Consider the following 19636-nt stretch of genomic DNA (forward strand, 5'->3'; position numbering starts at 1 on the left):
CATCCCAAAAGAACTTCTTAGGGTTTTTATTTCAGTTTGCTTTTCTGTAGAGTTTTCCCCTCATGGTAATCCTCAGAGTGTGATGGTTAGAATACAAAGTAATAAGAAATTGGAACATGAGGTTTTGAGGCGAGGAAGACAACTCCATGGAGAAACTGAAGGATGGGGAGAAGATGAAAGAAGTTGACAGACGATACACTACGAAGAGTTGGGTGGGTTGGTGGGGATCTTGGACTTGTAAAAAGATTGGTCGATAGAGAAATTTGTGCTGTTTGTAGAGATAGAATTGCAGGTAGTAAAATTAGCAGGAGGAGACGTTTGAGCTGTGGGTTTCTTTCCTTCAATGTAGAAAAGCAGAGGAATTTGAAAAGGAAAAGAGAGGAATAACAAAGATTGGGGGTGGAGGAGGACTCCGAGTTGAAGGATTTTTATTTTTTATTTTCTTCTTTTCTAATTTTATTCCAAAGGGTAAAATTGGAAGTCAAACTCCAGTTGTATAAATAGTTTTAATTTTCTTTTAAATATGACACATGGCAAATTTTGAATGGGAGTATCATATGCTGACGTGGTAATACCGTACTATTCTATAATTTCTCCTCGGTCTAAGTGGTCAAAAAGTAAAAGTGTTGAAATTTTTTTAATTTAAAAAAAAAACACTAAAAAGCATAAAGATAGAACATTTATTTAATTCTCCAAAAATTAGGATATGAGTACGTATACGAAAATTAAAATAATATATTTATTAATTTTGATAAATTGCTATTGTACTAATATATTGGTTAAATATATCACTGGGTATAGACTAAAAGGTTTAATTAAAAAACATTTGGGCCAAACCTTTTAAAAAGACCTACAGGTTATTAATAAACATTTGGGCCAGACTTATACATGGCCCAGACTTTTTTTAAAAACCTACAACTTGTGAAACGGTGAGTTTGACACATGGCGTTGTCTCATTGGCTTAAATAAGAACTTTGGGTGGGTTTGCTTGCACTATATCAGAACCTCTCTAAAGTTTTAATTTATTATTTTTTCACTAACCCTCTCAGACTCACTCACGAAACCCACTATTTCTCTCCCGATCTGAGACTAACCCTACCTCATCGGCCGCCATCTCTATCGCGCGCTCTCTCTGTCTCTCTGTCAACTCGTCTCTATCGCGCTCGCTCTCTCTCTCTCTCTCTCTCTCTCTCTCTTAGTCACATCTTTAAGTCTCTTAGAGACGCGAGACTCATTCTCTTTCTCCAAACCTAACCAAACATCAATCCAATATCATTGGTTTTTGGAGCGAATCCTTGTAAATTTTGGAGGGCTCTGGTTCATTCTAAGGTAATTTGTATGTATTTGGTTTGGATTCTTAGTTGTTTTCATTTTCCCTAATTTAGTAGATTATTAGGGTTTCGAAATTTTGGTATTCTGTTGAAATTAACGCAATTTTTTCTTAATTTTGCAGTTGTTGTGCTTAGTCTCTGTGGGTTTGGATTAATAGGCAAAATTGAAGGTATAAATATTTCTATCTCAATCTCTGTGTGTGGCTTAAAAGGAATGGGAGAATTAGAATTATATATTTTTAAATCATCAGCTCCACATGGCTTTACTTTAGATCTATGGATTTTTGGTATTTTCTTTCTTTATGTGAATATGATCTGACCTTCAATTTTAATCTTCCTGTGTTCTGTTTGTTCTGCAGATTGTTGCGTTGCAGCTTTCTGGTAAGCACTCTTATACTATGACATTTTCATGTCAATGATTTCATTGTATACTCTGTTCAATTTTTCTGTACTCAGTGTTGTGAATTATCTAATTTGTTCTTTGTAACATGATCACAGTGGTCCGAATTGCCTCGAATTGTGTCTTTGGACTGAGGTATCGTATTAATATAATTGATTTCGATGTGATAAAATTTATGAATAAATTAGCAATGTGGTTTTCATCAATTTGAAAGATGAAATTCAGGCTTAGCTTTGCCCTTCTGCACTCTATTACTACATTTTCCTAGACGTAGACATACATGGAATTTAGTTTTGTTTATGTTTGGATGCTTTCTTTATTGTTTTCAGATTTAATTTCTGATTTTTTTATCTGTGTATTTTAGGTTCGATTGTTAGCCTTGAATCTGTTTCAATTTATTTAATTGAGTTGTCTTGAATCTGTATTTTTGGCATGAATCTACTTAACTTGTTGTTGATTAAATGCATTCATTCTTTTATTTGTTTTCTCCCTTTTTTCCTTATGTAGCATGTTTGTGTTAGTATCTTATTGATGAATGAATGCTAATATTTGGGTTAATTAGTTTTTTTATTGAATAATTATTTATTGATTGAATGACTGGTCTATATTTGTTTTTCAAAGGTTTAGATTCTGTCATTTTGTGCTGAACTAATCATTTCCTGCTCTGATATTCTATAGTTGTGATATTTGATCAGGATGCAGGTTTGACACTTTGTCGAATTGGAACAATGATGATGGAGAAGCCATGGGAGCTGCAAAACATGTTTTGTTTGCAGCTCCCTTAACTGATACAAGTGAATATATTTGGTGCTTTACCTTTTTTTTTTTTTTTTTGGTCATGGGTTTTAAAATTTAATTTCGTAGTTTTATGATGATTGTGAAATTTAATTTGATAGTTTAGATACTTTTTTTTTAAAAAAAAAAAACAGGTTATAGTTGAATTTACATAATTTGGGCAAGGAAAACCTTTAATTGATGGGCTGCTTGAAAAACTGGTATTGTTAAAAAAATAAACAATATTGGGCTTTTGAAAATTCAACAATATTGGGCTTTTGGAAAGAAAAAAAAAATTGATTTTGGGCTCAACCCAGAACCGAACCTTGTATGTTCGGGTCGGCCCAACTTCGGGTTTCATTTTTGACTCGATCCAACCCGAGAACCGCAGTATTGGTCGGTTTGGCCCACGGGTTAGTCAAAATTTGACCCGACCCGAACCGTGCCCAGGCCTAGTGCTGCCAGATTCGAGCAGCTGCGTCTGGAAAAAGTTTAGAGAGCAGCGCAAGGCAAGCCCACAGGGGACTTTCATCGAGCACCTTGCACACAAGGGGTCGCTCAGATAACGGCCAAGGGGTCGCTGGTGGAGTCCACGGCTAGATTTCCGGCATTCCAAGGGGTCGTGTGACCCCTCTTGTCCCAACGTGCGTCCGCCACTGGCTCCCACCAAAACTCCTTGACACCCGCCCGCACCCAATCCCTTTCTCCTCCTCCCCCTCCTGCTGCTACGTCAAAGCCCCTTGTAGAGGACAGGGAACTAAGAACAGCGCCAGGACTTTGAACGGTAAGAAGCTTACTATTACCTGCTGGAAATTTAGAAAAAGAAAGAAAGAATGATACATATAGTTTTACTGGGTTAGATTTAAAAAATACTTCAGTGGCTACTTTTCGAAGGAACTCAACCCTCATTAAACCTCTCTGTGTATTAGAGACCACAAGAGAAAGAAAATGACCAATCCAGTTCAGGATTTTCATGAAGAAGAAGAAGATGACCAGGGTGAGGTTTATCTTGATGAAGCTGACATTATTGGCGAAGTCGATGTTGATGATGAAGGTCCTTAGTCGACTCTCTCTCTCTCTCTCTCTCTCTCTCTCTCTCTCTCTCTATTATGCATATAATATATGGAAGTTTTATTAATTTCTTGGTCATTTGGTGTGGACTGCAGATCTTCCTGATGCAGATGATGAAATTATTGGTATGCTACTTCACTAGAACCCATCACTTTGAAACTTCTTTCATTATTTATGATATGGGTTTTGTTTTCCCTTCCCCTTGAATTAATTCGATTGATTGGTATGGTATTATGCTTTATGGTGGTTTCAGATGAGCCTGATGACTCCATGCACATATTCACTGGTCATACTGGTAAGTGATTCCCTTGCTTTTTTAATTTTATTTATTTATTATTTATGCATTTCACCTGTTACCCGCATATTATGTATTCTTAATCGTCAATAAGCTTTGCTACGAGTTGTTCAAATTGAAAATTACATTTGGAAATTTGTTATTTCCAAAATTCAAATTGTTACTTCAAGCACTATATGCATATGGTGGCCGTACCTTATACATTCTTTAAATAGCAATTTTACCTTTGGAAAATAAACATCTCCTGTACATTTGTGCCTATTGTATTATATGTTGGCGCCATAACGCTAGATGCAAAATAGCTAGAGCGTTAGAGGAAATATTCTTTGTTCTTGTGTTATTACAAACTTACTATGTTAGAGGGATTTCCAGAATCTTATACTGAAGCGACTTTCCAGAATCTTGACTTTTATTTCACTCTCGAGCCCCATTGATTTGAAACTGTAGATTGGTATGTCTCTCAATGGAGTTCTTGACAGTTGCTTGCTTGTATTTAGGTTAGGAAATGAAATCTATATGACCTTTTATTGTTACTTTATCTGTCATATGCACATACACTGATTATCTTTGATTGTATTATAGAATTGGAGTGCAAAATAGCTTCGGCTTCAGTTTGATGCTTTTCTGCTGAGCTAGGCCTATGCCATGACTTGTATTACTTAAAAATTTGGGGTTTCAACTATTTTTCTTTCCCTTTCTGGAACAGGTGAGCTTTACACGGTTGTCTGCAGCCCAACAGATCCTACATTAGTTGCAACTGGGGGTGGAGATGACAGAGGGTTTCTTTGGAAAATTGGACAAGGAGATTGGGCGTTTGAGCTCCAAGGTTGGTGATAAGAGAACAGCTACATACTTTACGTACTTTGTTGTCCATAATTATTCACTTTAGTGCTTTTGTCTGAACCCAATTTTATCTTAGATCCCTAGCTCCAAAATTAGTGAACTACGGATTTATTAGATTTAATGTTCACTTTTCTCCAATTTAACTTCTTGAACACTACTCTGCAGGTCATAAGGATTCTGTTTCTAGTTTAGCATTTAGTACTGATGGACAATTGCTTGCATCCGGAAGCTTGGATGGAATTATTCAAATTTGGGATATCACATCACAAAATCTGAAATGCACTCTTGAAGGTCCTGGGGGGGGCATTGAGGTAAAACTTTTAAGCTGTATTTTTACTGCCATTCTACTGTAATTTATCAAGGATTTAATTTGGATTATGTGACTTCTCAGTGGGTCAGGTGGCATCCTAGGGGGCATCTGGTCCTGGCTGGTACAGAGGACTCTATTGTTTGGATGTGGAATGCTGACAAAGGTTCCTATCTTAATTCGTTTTCAGGCCATGGTGGTAGCGTGAGTTGTGGTGATTTTACCCCCGATGGTAACTTTCTTCATCTTGGTGCTTCTGTCTGTCTCTCTCTCATCCTCCCTCTCTTTTTTTGTAAACTGTTGTTATTATGCATTTCATTTATTTAAACTGATTTGAAAAGTATTTTGTTGTTTTTTTAATACCACTATTGATTTAATTTTCTCATGTCTTTTGCTGGTTTCTTAAGGTAAAACAATATGCACTGGTTCTGCTGATGCAACTTTGAGAATATGGAATCCAAAAAGTGGCGAAAACATTCATGTGGTACAAGGTATCTGTTCAAATTGTCATATAAATTTCCTATGTTCATCTTCCAAGTTAGTTGAAGTTTTGGAGCAAAAAGCAATATAGAAAAGGTAGTATAACCTTAAATCCAAATCATTGTATGATTTATATCGCCGATTATTTGGGGCTAGTAGTATTGTTTAACTTTTTAAAACCATTAGGATGGTGTGAAGATGCTTGATCTCTTTGCTTATTTCACCTTTGACCCATTGATGGTGTAACATAACCTTCATTAAGAAGCTTACAGTACGAAAACCGTATATATGACAGCAGAGAAGAAATAGACATTAGGTTCCACAATAGTCGGACACTGAAATTTTGGCGTATATACCCAATAGATCGACTGAAATTTCATTTTTGATTAGGTGTCGATACTGATACATGGGTGGAAGGATTCCACCCTTTTGCTGAATTTGATTATTTATGATGATGATTTTTTTTTTTCATAAAAAAAATTCTATGTTTTCATCTTCTAGTTGTATCAGTTGATTATGATAATTTATCAAAAGTACGTTCTCCTATCATGGTGCTAGCACCTCTTTGTACCGTTCTTATCTTAGTCAAAGTTGGTCTATTAACAGGAAGTGAAAGACTGAACTGTTGTCTCTGAAATCGAGCAGTTCTGTCTATTTTCAAAAGAAACTTGAAACAGATTATGGTAATTTCTTTTTGGTCTTTGCTTTGCAATTTTGACTCGTTTTGTCTTCTAGGTCACCTGTACCATACTGCAGGATTGACATGTTTGGCAATAAGCTCTGATTCAACTCTAGCTGTTACTGGTTGTGAAGATGGTTCTATCCATGTTGTCAACATAGTAACTGGAAAGGTATGATGTGCTTTTGTTACATTCAATACAACGGGAAGGGTATCATTGGTTAGTTGTTTAGTTCCCTGGTTGGTTTCACATCTAAAATTATCAGGCTTGTAGTATAATTGTTTTTTCCTATTATCAGGTTGTTAGTTCCCTGCCTTCACATTCAGATTCTGTCGAATGTATCGAGCTTGCCCCAAGGTACTTTCAAGTCTCTCTCTCTCTCTCTCTCTCTCTCTCATGAACTGTTGTTGTCATGCATTTCGTTTATTTAAACTCGAAAGCCTGTCAGGCTCCTTTGATCATGACCCCATTCTAGACAACCTTTTTCATTTAAATAATGATCATTTTTTGTTTGTGAAATCAATGTGCCTAATTATAACCAAAAAGGAACCTGGTGTCCCTAATCCCTTTGACCATGACTGTTTATCGCCACATGTGATTAATTTGAGTGATTCTTCCTATAACTGCCAGGTTTAGACATCATTTTATGCATGTTTATTCATTAATCACTTATTAATAGGGGATGGGATGAGATAAAATTATGAGATAATGCAAGAATTCTGCAATTTGGAGTGGTAAAAAGTTATTCCTTGTTGCCTGTCTCACCGTCATTGTTTTGTCTTCCTCCTAAAGAAGCATGCGCAAGGAAACTCCATCTTGGTATCTTTGCAATCAATCCGGCTTTATTTCATGTAGTATACTTCCACTTTACTCATTTGTTAAATTGTGTATGGCAGCTTCCCGTGGGCTGCAATAGGAAGTATGGATAACAAGCTAATCATCTGGGATTTGCAGCATTCGTTGGCCCGCTCCACATGTGATCATGAGGTCTGTTGGAGTTTCTTCTTGTATATAATAAATCCTTGTTTTTGCAATATTTTAACTAGTTACCAGCCTGTTTGCTTCTAGCCAGTGTTAGTGTTGGCTGATCATACTTGAGGATTTTAAATCTCTGCAACTGTCTAATGGAACAAATCAATCTTGTGCCCAGGATGGAGTGACATGCTTGACATGGCTTGGTGGATCGAGGTACCTAGCAACGGGTTGCGGGGATGGGAAGGTTCGACTGTGGGATAGTCTCTCGGGTGATTGTGTAAGAACCTTCAATGGGCACAGTGAATCTATTCAGTCTCTCTCTGTTTCTGCCAACCAAGAGTTTCTTGTTTCAGTATCTACTGATGGAACTGCCCGAGTTTTTGAGATTGCAGAATATAAGTAAGCAAAGATAGCCTACTTCATATATTTGTAACAAATATGGTCCTAGAGTTATGTAGTACTTGTGTTCAAAGAATCTGAGATGAATTCCAATACGTAAGCTTTCCTGATAAAATTTTCAACATTACTGTTCTCTGTTTGTTAACACTTTGTTCCGTGGAAGTTCACATCTTACCCCAAAATGAAAATAATTTCAAAAAAGAAAAATACCCAGCAACTCCAACCAGCTCCCTACCTCGACAACTCCACCCTTGGTAGCAGGTGGCCTCTCACCTGATTGCTGGCAGTCGGTGAGTCTCTTGCTTGATTGCTTGGAGGTACTAGTACTTGGCGCAGGAAGAGAACATTTTCCCCACCGAAACAAGCATCTCCTGGTTTTGCATTCTATAAATTGTTACAAGTTGTTTTGCATGTAACTCTAAACCCTAAACCCTAAACTTGGTTATGAAAAATGTCGAAACCCTAAGTCCAGCCTGGTTAAGCTTTAAGCTGCCATAACCAAATTTGAATCACCACTGGGGTTTTTCACACGACCAAGAGAAGTTCTTGTCGACTTTCACCTTCCACTCCAAAAAGAGTAAATATTCTATTCGAATGCTTAAAATTGTTTCTATGATACTTAAACATAATCATAATCGGTAATTGGTAAATGAATTACATAATCTAAGCCGGGCTTTATGATCGAAATTGCGATTGCGATCTTTATGCTTTGCTTGCTTTACCTCGTCGCAGGATTTATGATTTCAAATTTCAATGGTAACTTGTCCAATGTTGCAGAAAGGCTACTAACAAAACAATTTTTTTTAAAAAAAAAAATTTTAATGGTAGAACTTATTTTAAAAAGAATGCTGTGGAAGCAAATTATCTCACCCTAAGTCAAATAATTAAGCCAATCAATTTGGGGATTATTTGACTTAATTGGAAATTACCTAACCTAATTGGGAGTTACTTGAATTAATTGGGAGGTTACCTAATTCAAGTTGGATGTATTTGATCATTGCCTTAATTAGGGATTTGGTTAAATCCCTAATCCCTAAATACACCAACCTCACCAACTATACAAACCTCGCTAACTACACCAACCCCACCAACCCCACCAACCTCGCCGAGGCCCCCTATAAATACTTGGCTACGCACAAGGATTGAGGTACGTCTGAATTCCTACTCAAACTCTACATAAGTTATCCCTCACAAACCATTCTCTGCCATTTTCTTTCTATCTCACACACAAGGCTCTGGCCACCACACACGGCTTCGGCCACCCGATTTTCCTTGAAACACCCAACCTAACTTAGGCATCGGAGGGCCTTTGGCCAACACCTCCCGGGTGTGGTCCTTTTACTCCGATCTGTTTTGCAAGGAGAAAAAGAACCAGAGAAGACGGAGGAATCTTAGGCGAATATTCTAATGTGATGAAAATTGCTCCCACAAATTGGTGCTTTCATTGAGAATGCGAGATAATACTCAAAGCATGCTCCAAATCCATATTTCACACCTATTTTTCAAACAACCATGGTTGATACAAGACATACGAAGAGTAATACCACCACGGCGGGCTAGACTCATGGTTTCGTGGTGGAAACCTCAATGCAACCGCACAGAATCGTGGCTACCAACACCTTGCAGCAGTCTCCTAGTGCTTTGCACCCACCTTCAGCTGCTGGAATTGTAGAACAGCCGCCGCAGACAGCTGCTGTAATTGCAGAACAGCCGCTACGAGCCCGTGATCTCTACAGCCTTGCAGTCGCAAGCGCCGATTGTCGGAGCTGATCTACCGCGCCATCCTACAGGAGCTACCCTGCCTCACTATCCTGTCGTCGGAGAACAGCAGCAGCCACACCACTCAGCTACCGGAACTGCTGCACAGCCCCAGGCTACTTCGACGTCGTCCCAGTCTTGGAGCATATCCATTCTCTCCCTCCTCTACAACCACACTTGACGTATGCGCCTGTGTACGCATCTAATGGAGTCCTACCCTATATGCCGTTGGGCCCGATGCACACCACTCTAGTTGACCCGCACAGTCAGGTGGACCTTAACTCACAGGTTGATCAACTCGCACAAAGGGTCGATAATCAAAACAACCTGATTGGCCGGCTACTCAAGCAGATCAACTTGAATCAAGGCCCTAACCTTGGACCCTATGACGAGGAGAGGAGGATGCACGAGCAGGTCGAGAGGTCCCAGGCTGGTCAGATAGGGGAAAATAGGCAGGGGAGAGAACGAGATCGTGCAGATGAGACGTAGACAGCTACGAGCAGTACTCTGAGCCGTTCGAGGTTAGGTCCAAGGACCAATGTGCTCAAGAGGCTAGGCCCACAGTCTAATGTCCACGTTCACTTGGACCCACAAGGAGCTCGAGTTCTTGAGCAATCGCTTGATGAGCGCAACGATCGACGCCCACTAGCCTGCTCGAGGACCAACACGCGGCGACAAGCTGTAGATGAATCCTCACAAGCTCAACCTTCTCATCTGCCTAGCAGGCAGGGCAACCAAGGGGATCGACCCTTGGGAGCTGAGGAAGAAGTTAGCCAACTGCGCCCAAGGCACCGAAGACGTCAACCCGAGCGACCCTCTTTGCAGTCAGAAAATGTCGATCGACGCCCACCAGCCCGCTTGAGGACCAACACACGGCGGCAAGCTGTCAAGAAATCCTCGCAAGCTCAATCTCCTAATCTGCCCCCCGAGTAGGGCAACCAAGGGGATCGACCCTTGAGAGCAGAGGAAGAAGTTAGCCAGTCGGGCTCGAGGCACTGAGGACATCGACTTGAGCCACCAGTCCTGCGGGAAGAAGATGCCGAGAAGCTAGTAAATGACCGACTCCAAAGTCTCCAACTTAAAGGAAGCACGTTGGAGGCCCTGTGTAAGGAAACTGATCGAGTCGACTGCTCGCCCTTTACCGACGAGGTGGAACGAGCTCCGTCGCCGAAGCTGTTCACAACGCCATCTATCACTCCATTCAAGGGGGACTCTGACCCTGAGAGCCATTTGAGGCACTTCAAAAGCACCATGATCCTGTACAAGGCAGACGACGCCCTGATGTGCAAAGTGTTAGCGATAACTCTGCGATGAGAAGCTCAAGACTAGTTCCACACTCTACCGTCCCGTCGATAGGCAACTTCAAGGAGTTAGCCCTCATATTCACAAAGGAGTACACCTCCTACAAGATGGTCAGAAAGCATGCAGACCACATGTTCAACCTACGCAAGAAGCCAGACGAGTCTCTTCGAGACTACCTTAGAAGGTTTAAGTCTGAGAAGGTGAACATCATAGGATGCAATGACCAAGTTGCATCCTCAGCTTTCAAGAAAGGCTTGCCAACCGAGCATGAGCTATACCGGGATTTGACCATCTCTCCCCGCCAAACACCAGTAGAAGTCTTTACGACAGCAAAGCGCTACGTACTTTGGGAAATGACCAAATCGCCGCAAAGAAGGTTGCCGAGCAAGCCGATCAACCGGTTGAGTAGGCAAGCCAAAGGAACGGCAGGATAAACGACAATGATGGAGGCAAGCGCAAGTTACAGCCTAAGAGAGATGCTCCAGCAGTTGAGAACCATACCAGGTTCACTATCCCAATACACCAGATCTTGGCCCAAGTAAAGAACATGCCTTGGTTGAAGAAACCATCGCCTTTGAAGGAAAACCCAGCCAAGAAGGATACCGGTAAATATTGCGAATTCTATGAAGGGCACTACCATCGACATGTCTTCGGACGTATGCCAAACGAGACACTCTCATCGACATGTCTCCGGACGTAGGTCAAACGGGCCACTACCATCGACATGTTTTCGGACGTAGGCCAAACGAGCCACTCTCATCGATAGGTCTCTGGACGTAGGCCAAACGGGCCACTATTATTGACACGTCTTCGGACGTAGGTCAAACGGGCCACACTCATTTAGACGTCTATAGATGTAGGCCAAACGGGCCACTATCATCGACACGTGTTCAGACGTAGGCCAAACAGGTCACACTCATCGACATGTCTCCGGACGTAGGCCAAACGGGCCAGTATCATCGACACGTCTTTAGAAGTAGGCCAAAAGGGCCACACTCATCCACATGTTTCCGGACGTAGGCCAAACGGGCCAGTATCATCGACGCATCTTCAGACGTAGGCCAAACGGGTCACACTCATCGACACGTCTCCGGACATAGGCCAAACAGGCCAATACCATCGACACGTCTCCGGACGTAGGCCAAACGAGTCATACTCATCGACACATCTCTGGACGTAGGCCAAATGAGTCACACTCATCGACATGTCTCTGGACGTAGGCGAAACGGGCCACACCACTCTCATAAACACGTCTCCGGATGTAGGCCAAATGGGCCACTATCATTGACACGTCTTTAGACGTAGGCCAAACGGGCCACACTCATCCACACGTCTCCGAACATAGGCCAAACGGGACACACTCATCGACACGTATTCGGACGTAGGCCAAACGGGTCACACTCATCGACACATCTCCGGATGTAGGCCAAACGGGCCACTATCATCGACACGTCTTCGGACGTAGGCCAAACGGGCCACACTCATCGACAAGTCTCCGGATGTAGGCCAAAAAGGCCACTACCATCAACACGTCTCCAGACGTAGGCCAAACAGGCCACCATCATCAACACGTCTCCGGACGTGGGCCAAACGGGCCACTACCATTAACACGTCTTTGGACATAGGCTAAACAGGAAACTTTGATCGACACATCTTCGGACGTAGGCCAAACAGGCCACCATCATCGACACGTCTCTAGACTAGGCCAAACGGGCCACGCCGCTCTCATCGACATGTCTACGAACATAGGCCAAACATGCTGCAACCTGAGGAAATACATCATACGGAATATGCAGAACACACCCGAAATCTCTTAAGGGAGACCCTGACACTTATGAATCTCCAAAGTATGCGCAATCAAAATGCTAGCTGGACCAATTGGCAAGTCAAAAGCCTCTTCCATTCAAGAGCCCAAGTCACAGAAAGAAGCCAAGTTGCAGGTGGACAGCCCAACAATTAATCCACACCTCCTCCATGCACCACGTGCCATGCAGAAGCTGTGGGGCATTTGTGGAAGCAAATTATCTCACCCTAGGTTAAATAATTAAGCCAATTAATTTGGGGATTATTTGACCTAATTGGGAGTTACTTGAATTAATTGGGAGGTTACCTAATTCAAATTGGATGTATTTGATCATCGCCTTAATTAGGGATTTGGTTAAATCCCTAATCCCTAAATACACCAACCTCACCAACCTCACCAACTACACCAACCCCCACCAACCTAGCCGAGGCCCCTTATAAATACTTGGCTACGCACAAGGATTGAGGTACGTTTGAATTCCTACTCAAACTTTGCATAAGTTATCCCTCACAAACCCTTCTCCGCCATTTTCTTTCTCTCTCTCACACAAGGCTTCGGCCACTCAGTTTTCCTTGAAACACCCAACCTAACTTAGGCATAAGAGGGCCTTTGGCCAACACCCCCCGTGTGTGGTCCTTTTACTCCGATCTGTTTTGCAGGGAGAAAGAGAAGCGGAGAAGACAGAGAAATCTTAGGCGAATATTCTAGTGGGACGAAAATCGCTCCCACAAATGCTATGCTCAGGATTTGGATTTAGGAAGATACAAGTGTGAATGATTTAATATCAGTATGTTCATTGTTATAAAGAATTGTGTTTGGAAATGTTTATGAATGATTTAATATCCATCTGTGTTGCACGCGAGAGAGAGAGAGAGAGAGAGAGAGAGAGAGAGAGAGAGAGAGAGAATGGAGTAAAATTTGGAATTGTTGTAGAAAAAAAAGGTGAAAACAGAATGAGAGCCTTCTCTTTTATCAAACCTCAAAAACGTTTGCTTTCTACTTGTAAATATGTTATATATATATATATATATACATACGTCTGTTGAATAAGGAATCTGACACGAAATTGCCAAAATGGAAAACAGGGGCTTGATTTGTCAACATTAATTAGAACAATAAGCTTAAATTGGAAAATGTTGTTCTTTTTCTTTAGAGAGGAAAATTCTACTCTTTAGCAAGAGTTATATTGATTTTAGAGATTACATTTTTCCCAATTTTGTCATCACACTTCGTGTCGTCAGCAAATCAAATTCAATTGGTCAATTCCGTTAATTAATAGGCACGTAATGCGGTGAAAAAGGAGTTGAGTTAATAGTTGGAGGAATTCTGAATTTCAGTTCATCCGTACTGTGAGTGCTAAATTTGCAGTAAACAAAATTAATTTGTAGCCATGTTATTTTGCGTATCGATATTGTATCTGTGTTGACAAAAATGAAAATGCTACCATGCCCACAGGATCACTTGCCAGCTAGGGGCTTATTTAGAATGAGTCAGGCATAGGATCTATTTTAGACATTCCTTGCGAGTCAAGGCACTTAGTTGAGCAGAGGCTGTTTTGGCTGTATACACACACACACAATTAATGATGGATTCTTCTATCAACCTAATTAGTTGACCCCAATCTAAAATTGGTCTCTGCGTCTGATTTTTCTCAATCCAAACTCATTCAAAAAGCTATTTGATAAGGCCAACCCTTCACCAATAAATAAGTAGATCATGTAGTCAATTATGCACAGTACCAGCACCAGCACCAGAATCGAATCTCATTCGAAGTTTCTGTAAGACCTTTGTTCACAATATGAAGAAAGCCATTGCTCTCTCTTTCATGCTTGTGCTTTTCTTTGCCATCTCAGCAGGTAGACTCTCTCTCTCTCTCTCTCTCTCTCTCTCTCTCTCTCTCTCTCTCTCTCTCTCTCTGTGTAGAAATTATATGAAAAATTATACATAAATGCGACTACTTAACGTTGCAGGTGGAGTGAGTTGTAGAGAGGTAACGTGCTATGACAAGCTTGATATGAGCATAGGACCAGAAAAATCTTGCAACCCCAACGACTGCAAGGTACTGTGTCATTCCAAATATTGGCAGCTTTACAACGCAACATGTTTCGACTGGAAGACTTGTGAATGCGCATATTCCTGTTGATAGCCTCCTGCGTCCAATAATGCAAAGCATATATGATCAGATCATGTATAAACCTAGTCACTCCTACTAATAGTTGATGATAAAGTTGGCAAGCCTCTTCACTATCCTTTGTTCTATTTGCTTTACCCTGTTTTGATTCCACATATATCTGCAGCTCACGCCATTGATAAATTGTTTTTGTAGAGCACACAGCGCACGCCAACTCTGATATCTTTAAGCACTTTTTTGCCTGCATGTTTCACAAGTAAGTGGGGAGTCACAAAAATATTCACGATAAAATTTCTAAATCATAAGTGTATTAGTCTCCACTCGTTGTGCTTAATTCTCCATTACCCATTAGAGCAACAGATGCATATGGCTCCCTGCAGTTGGGGCAGTTTGGGGTTGAGCATTTGCTGGAGGTAATGCTGATCACTAATCTGCACAGAAAAGATAAGCAATGACATGATGGAGTTGGTTTACTTGATTCGATTAAGCATATGATACTTGTGGCTGTTTGCCATGTTAAGCTGTGAGCATCATAGTGAGGTTACCTAAGTAGAATTTTGTATATACCTGTATACTCAATTACAGAATATTTTTTTTTTCCCTTCAAAATCAATTTAAATCATCAAGAATTTGAAAATCTGATGAAAAAATAACGAGTACATGTATTCAAACAAGCAATTATAAATTCCAAAGAACTAGATACAAATACAATTCCGAAAAATGAACTTGTCAAAAGAGGCCTAAAACTACAGATATTCAGATTTGTTAAAGTTACTTATATTACTAAAACAAGAAATTTGCATCATGTACAAATGACATTGAGCAGCCAGTTCGTAAACTTAACAAGTGATCTAATAAAGAGCATACAAGCGCAACATAACATGAAATGATATAAGAGAAGACAGAAGAAAATTCCTAGTTTCACCTATGTATGAACTGAAACAAATCAGAATGAAAAGCTTAAAATCTTCAAGGAGTCGAATCAACCTTGTTAACAATACAAAAACAGGAAAATAGAGAATGTGCAATTGTTTCGCACCACCCTCAAATCCAAAAGCACATTCATCTCAGGTCAGATGAATTTCCAAATTTCTTTCTCTTTCAAAGTTCACCACATTCCTCTGTAACAGGTCAGTACTACGTTGTATAAAACAACTTCCTCAGGATGTAAGTTCTTTCATATGAGTCTGGATATGAGTGGAAATCACTTGGAAAATTACAGAGAACACATTCAGAATTTGTTGCAAATTACAATGTATGTGATAACTGGTTAAATTGCAAACCTAGCATACTTGGATAAGGATACAGAGCAGAGTAGTTTCAGAATCAAAGCCCCGTCTCCTGGGTGTAATATGGATTTGGGAGTGCTTATATAAGGAAGGACCCATGAGAAAACACCTCACAACCATTTCAGACAAATATGTGCATGAAGTTAGATTTAGAGACTACCAGTTAAACGAAAAACAAACTGAAGAATATACTGATCCTGCTGAATGGAGCTGCCCATTATTTATTCAGACTATAATACAGGAAAAGCTTTGTGCCACACAAACAAGACCTATATGCTAATTCCATCCTAGAAACTGGCAACGAACTGAGAGAGAAGCAAATAGAAATACACGAATTGATATTCACCATTTAGTCAAGCATAAGCAGTTATGAGCAACAAGCTAATTACAACAGGCAATCTTATTGCTACTGAAAAAAATGAAACAATGAATGAATTAAGAAATAAAGGGAACTTTTAAATTTTTTTTTTTATGAAACAAAACTTTATTAACTGATAAGAATGCTGCAAAATATCATGTCAAAGCTAAAAAGTTTGGCTGTGATTTCGGCAGTGAACAGTTTGTATCAGATCTGCGATATGTGTTTCCTGGTCCTGTAGTGTAGCTTCAGGCAGCGTTTTGGATCTTGTATCATTTCCAACTATTAAGTTTCTTTTCAAAAAAAAAAATTACAACTATTAAGTTAGTAATTCACTCGATGGAAGGAAACAACTTGTTAAGAAACCAGAAAGATAATCTCCACAGGCCTTCATTTTACATATGTACATTTCTTACGGACACAAGCATTTTTGTTTTCATAATATTAGGGAAACAAGCATTGCTCAGGTAGGCAATGTTGCCAGGAGGACCGTATTGATCAAATTCTTGAGCATATCCAACCACATCTATAGCTCTACCTAAAATTTGTTAGGCAGGGAAAGACAAATAAGTTCACATGATCTGATGATTATATGTATTTCACAACACAAGCCAAATCAAATAATCTTCAAATACCAAAAAAGGCACATCTAAAGATCAACATATACTAACCGCAAAAAAAAAAAAAAAAGAAGGAAACCTCCAAATTTGATTCTGAAGATGCTTGCTTCTTATGCTGTTATCTGTAATGCCTCCATTCCTGGGATGTACACTTAGATAGCATTCTCAGACAAAAAGAACTCTACACTACATCTCCATGCTTCTTTGTAATGACAGTACATCTTTGCTGCCAGCGAACGCAGAGTAATGCATTTTCCCAAATAAATGAGAGAGAGAGAGAGAGAGAGAGAGAGAGAGAGAGAGAGAGAGAGAGAGAGAGAGAGAGAGATTGCCAGTCTCGATTCACATTTACCTGGGCTGAAGGTCTAACATTCTATGTTGTTGAAACAGTACTTGAAGGTGCAAAAAGGATGGAAAAAAAAAATTAAAATGAATATGCCAGCCTTGACTAGCTTAGCTCAGAAAACTTGATCCCACTCTACTTGGACAAAAACTTTAGTCAATTTAGATATGCATGCAAACCTGTTGTTCACACCAGAAAAATGCAATGTAAATTAAATAACCAGTGAGAATCGATCAAAATTCATCGCACCAGACAGTGGCACTGTCTCAATCAGTATGTTGGATGGCAAAAAATACTGTTTGATTTTATATATCCGAATCTGACCAATCAAATGTAAAGCTAGTCATTTCAGGTGATTGAACCAACTACTTCCACTTACTCTCCCAGTTATGCTGCATAACACCATAACTATTTCTTTATGGATCTGTAACCCACTCATATATTTTTTTTCTTTTCTTTTTTGGACTTTTCACACCAATATCATGGCAATAAAGGACTGAGAAACATTAAAATCATTTAAAACAAAAATACCAAATAAGGTGGTCAAACAGGTTTTTCTTTCATTGCATTGAGCAATCCTAAGAACTACATAAGATGCATATAAATGACCAAAAAATCGAAAATCAAGCTATGTATAACATAAAAAAAATCAACATAAACAACATACACAGAAACAGATGAGCGTGAATAACATTTTAAGATAAATTTGTTTTACTGATGTCAACAAAATTCATTACAGTGAAACAGTGCGCCTGTAAAGTACTTCGTCATCACTCTCATCTTCCTCATCTGACACCATTTCATTTCCAGGCAGCTCTAACTTTCCACCCATACAAAATAATGGACCTGGAGTCTCTGTTTCAATATACTCCCCTTGCAACCTCTCCTCAAACCTCTGGTCACTACAGTTCAGGAACCATTTCAAAGAACACCTGATCTCCTTGCTTTGCAACCTCTGGTACCTAGGTTTTATCCTGGATTCCAAGCTGTAAGTGAAGTATTCCGGAAATTCCACAAGCTCTTTCAGTGGCCTACCCATTTCACTCTTAAAGAAGTAAAAGCTATTCTTCATGAGCTCAACACGCAATGCAATTAACTGGGGACACTTTACAATCATCTTGGCAACATCCTCAGAAGGTATTCCCCGTCCAAGAAGGAACTCAACTGGCTTCATTATCACATGTTGATGAAGGCTGACAATCTGCGGCATCTTCTCTATCACTCGTGCAAATCCTTCAGGATCAATCTTATGCTTCAAACTAAAGAAATACTGCTGTGAGGACATTTTGGCCTTTAAAGGCAGCCCAAGAATTTGGGGGGTACTGAGCAACAACCGAAGCAAGCACTTCCCTCCGGATCCCAAAACTAATCAAACAGTCCACATTTGGTTTAACAGTCTCCTCAAGATCATAACCAAGTAAATATGCCCGCTTCTCCAACATCCTAGCCAAAATCTTTTTTGGCAAGCCTAAGGAAACCAAAAGATCAACAAATGGCTTAATCACAGTCCCAACTCTCATTCCCAAAAAGTAAGGATACTGTGTGACCATCGGACCTATATCCCTAGGATTAACACCAATGCTAACAAGATATGCCACTGAAGTACTCATTGTCCCCTCAAGTTTATACCCGAGAAGCTCAGGATACTTCTGCAACACATAGCCAATATCCTGCTTCTCCACATCAAGCCCACGAAGGAACTTAACAACCGGCACAAGCTCAACAACCACACTAGCATGCAATACTTGCGGGTAATTTTTAACAAACTCACCAAGTTTCGACCTTGGAATCCCAATTTTCTCCAAGTAAGCCAACACAGGTATCATATTTTTTCTCACACTACATCCGAGCATCAAGGGGTACTCATTAATGTCATCGCTGGACAATCCTAGCTTCTGAAGGAACTCAACTCTCTCCCTCATGACGTCAACAGTAGAGGGTAGCTCTAAGCTTTCTAACTCATCAGGAACTATGCCCAAGCTCTTTAAATAATCACATATTATAACCCTTGAGACAAGCTTCTCTTTGCGGCCTTGGACCACACCCCAAGTGACAGAGGGCATCTCATACTCTGGAAACTTGGAGGACTGGGTTGAAAATGAACAATTATGTAAAACCCTTGAAGGGTTTTGGCTATGGGGCAGTTGGGCACATGGGTTTTGGTGAGATTGGATTGATGGTGGGATTGGAGTGAGTTTCTGTGAAACTTGTGGGTTTATGGGAACTATTCTGGCGATTTGGGTTATGGGTTTTCTTGCTCTGAACAGTGAGCTAATCATTTCAAGGGAAGGAAGAAGAAGAACTGCTTGAAACCACAAAATAAATCAAGAAATTGGTCTTTAGTTTTGCAACTATTTTTATTCTTTGGAGTATTACAAAAGGGGCTAACTCACTTGGTTGGTACTGCTCTCAATCTTCAACCTGATGACGCATGGTCTCAGGCTTCAGCACATTGAAGCTCACAGAGTTCTGAGTA

At 40.1% G+C, this 19636-nt stretch overlaps 2 protein-coding genes and 1 long non-coding RNA gene across 12 annotated transcripts; 1 reads left to right on the forward strand and 2 right to left on the reverse strand.

Annotated features, from left to right (window-relative positions):
* The first annotated feature begins 1039 nt into the window (after positions 1–1039).
* LOC117636496 (angio-associated migratory cell protein) lies at positions 1040–7700 on the forward strand. 9 transcript variants are annotated; one of them, XM_034371020.1, is made up of 17 exons: positions 1040–1329; positions 1454–1501; positions 1691–1712; positions 1830–1866; positions 2427–3016; positions 3239–3289; positions 3435–3559; positions 3672–3701; positions 3830–3871; positions 4578–4697; positions 4880–5025; positions 5106–5253; positions 5429–5512; positions 6237–6352; positions 6480–6538; positions 7078–7168; positions 7332–7700. In XM_034371020.1, exons 7-17 carry the CDS (start codon positions 3454–3456, stop codon positions 7557–7559), a joined length of 1170 nt encoding a protein of 389 aa, XP_034226911.1. In that variant the 5' UTR covers positions 1040–1329; positions 1454–1501; positions 1691–1712; positions 1830–1866; positions 2427–3016; positions 3239–3289; positions 3435–3453; the 3' UTR covers positions 7560–7700. The 9 variants fall into 9 exon arrangements, with proteins under 9 accessions (XP_034226911.1, XP_034226910.1, XP_034226912.1 ...); XM_034371019.1 differs by having other exon boundaries at positions 2427–3289; XM_034371021.1 differs by lacking the exon at positions 1830–1866 and having other exon boundaries at positions 2427–3289.
* A 6080-nt stretch (positions 7701–13780) lies between these two features.
* Positions 13781–15378, reverse strand: LOC117636498. Of its 2 annotated transcripts, XR_004587078.1 has the most exons (3): positions 14896–15378; positions 14689–14791; positions 13781–14569 (listed from the first exon to the last, which is right to left on the reverse strand). It is a non-coding gene; the product is annotated as an uncharacterized LOC117636498 (long non-coding RNA). The 2 variants fall into 2 exon arrangements; XR_004587077.1 differs by having other exon boundaries at positions 13781–14791.
* A 2387-nt stretch (positions 15379–17765) lies between these two features.
* On the reverse strand, positions 17766–19617 carry LOC117637302 (transcription termination factor MTERF4, chloroplastic). Its single transcript, XM_034372160.1, is given in 2 exon segments — positions 17766–18478; positions 18480–19617. Coding segments are annotated over 2 exon segments (1545 nt in total). The 5' UTR covers positions 19440–19617; the 3' UTR covers positions 17766–17893.
* Between the last annotated feature and the right edge of the window lie 19 nt (positions 19618–19636).

This window comes from Prunus dulcis, chromosome 8, assembly GCF_902201215.1.
Source record: "Prunus dulcis chromosome 8, ALMONDv2, whole genome shotgun sequence".
In the NCBI taxonomy this organism is placed as follows: Eukaryota; Viridiplantae; Streptophyta; class Magnoliopsida; order Rosales; family Rosaceae; genus Prunus; species Prunus dulcis.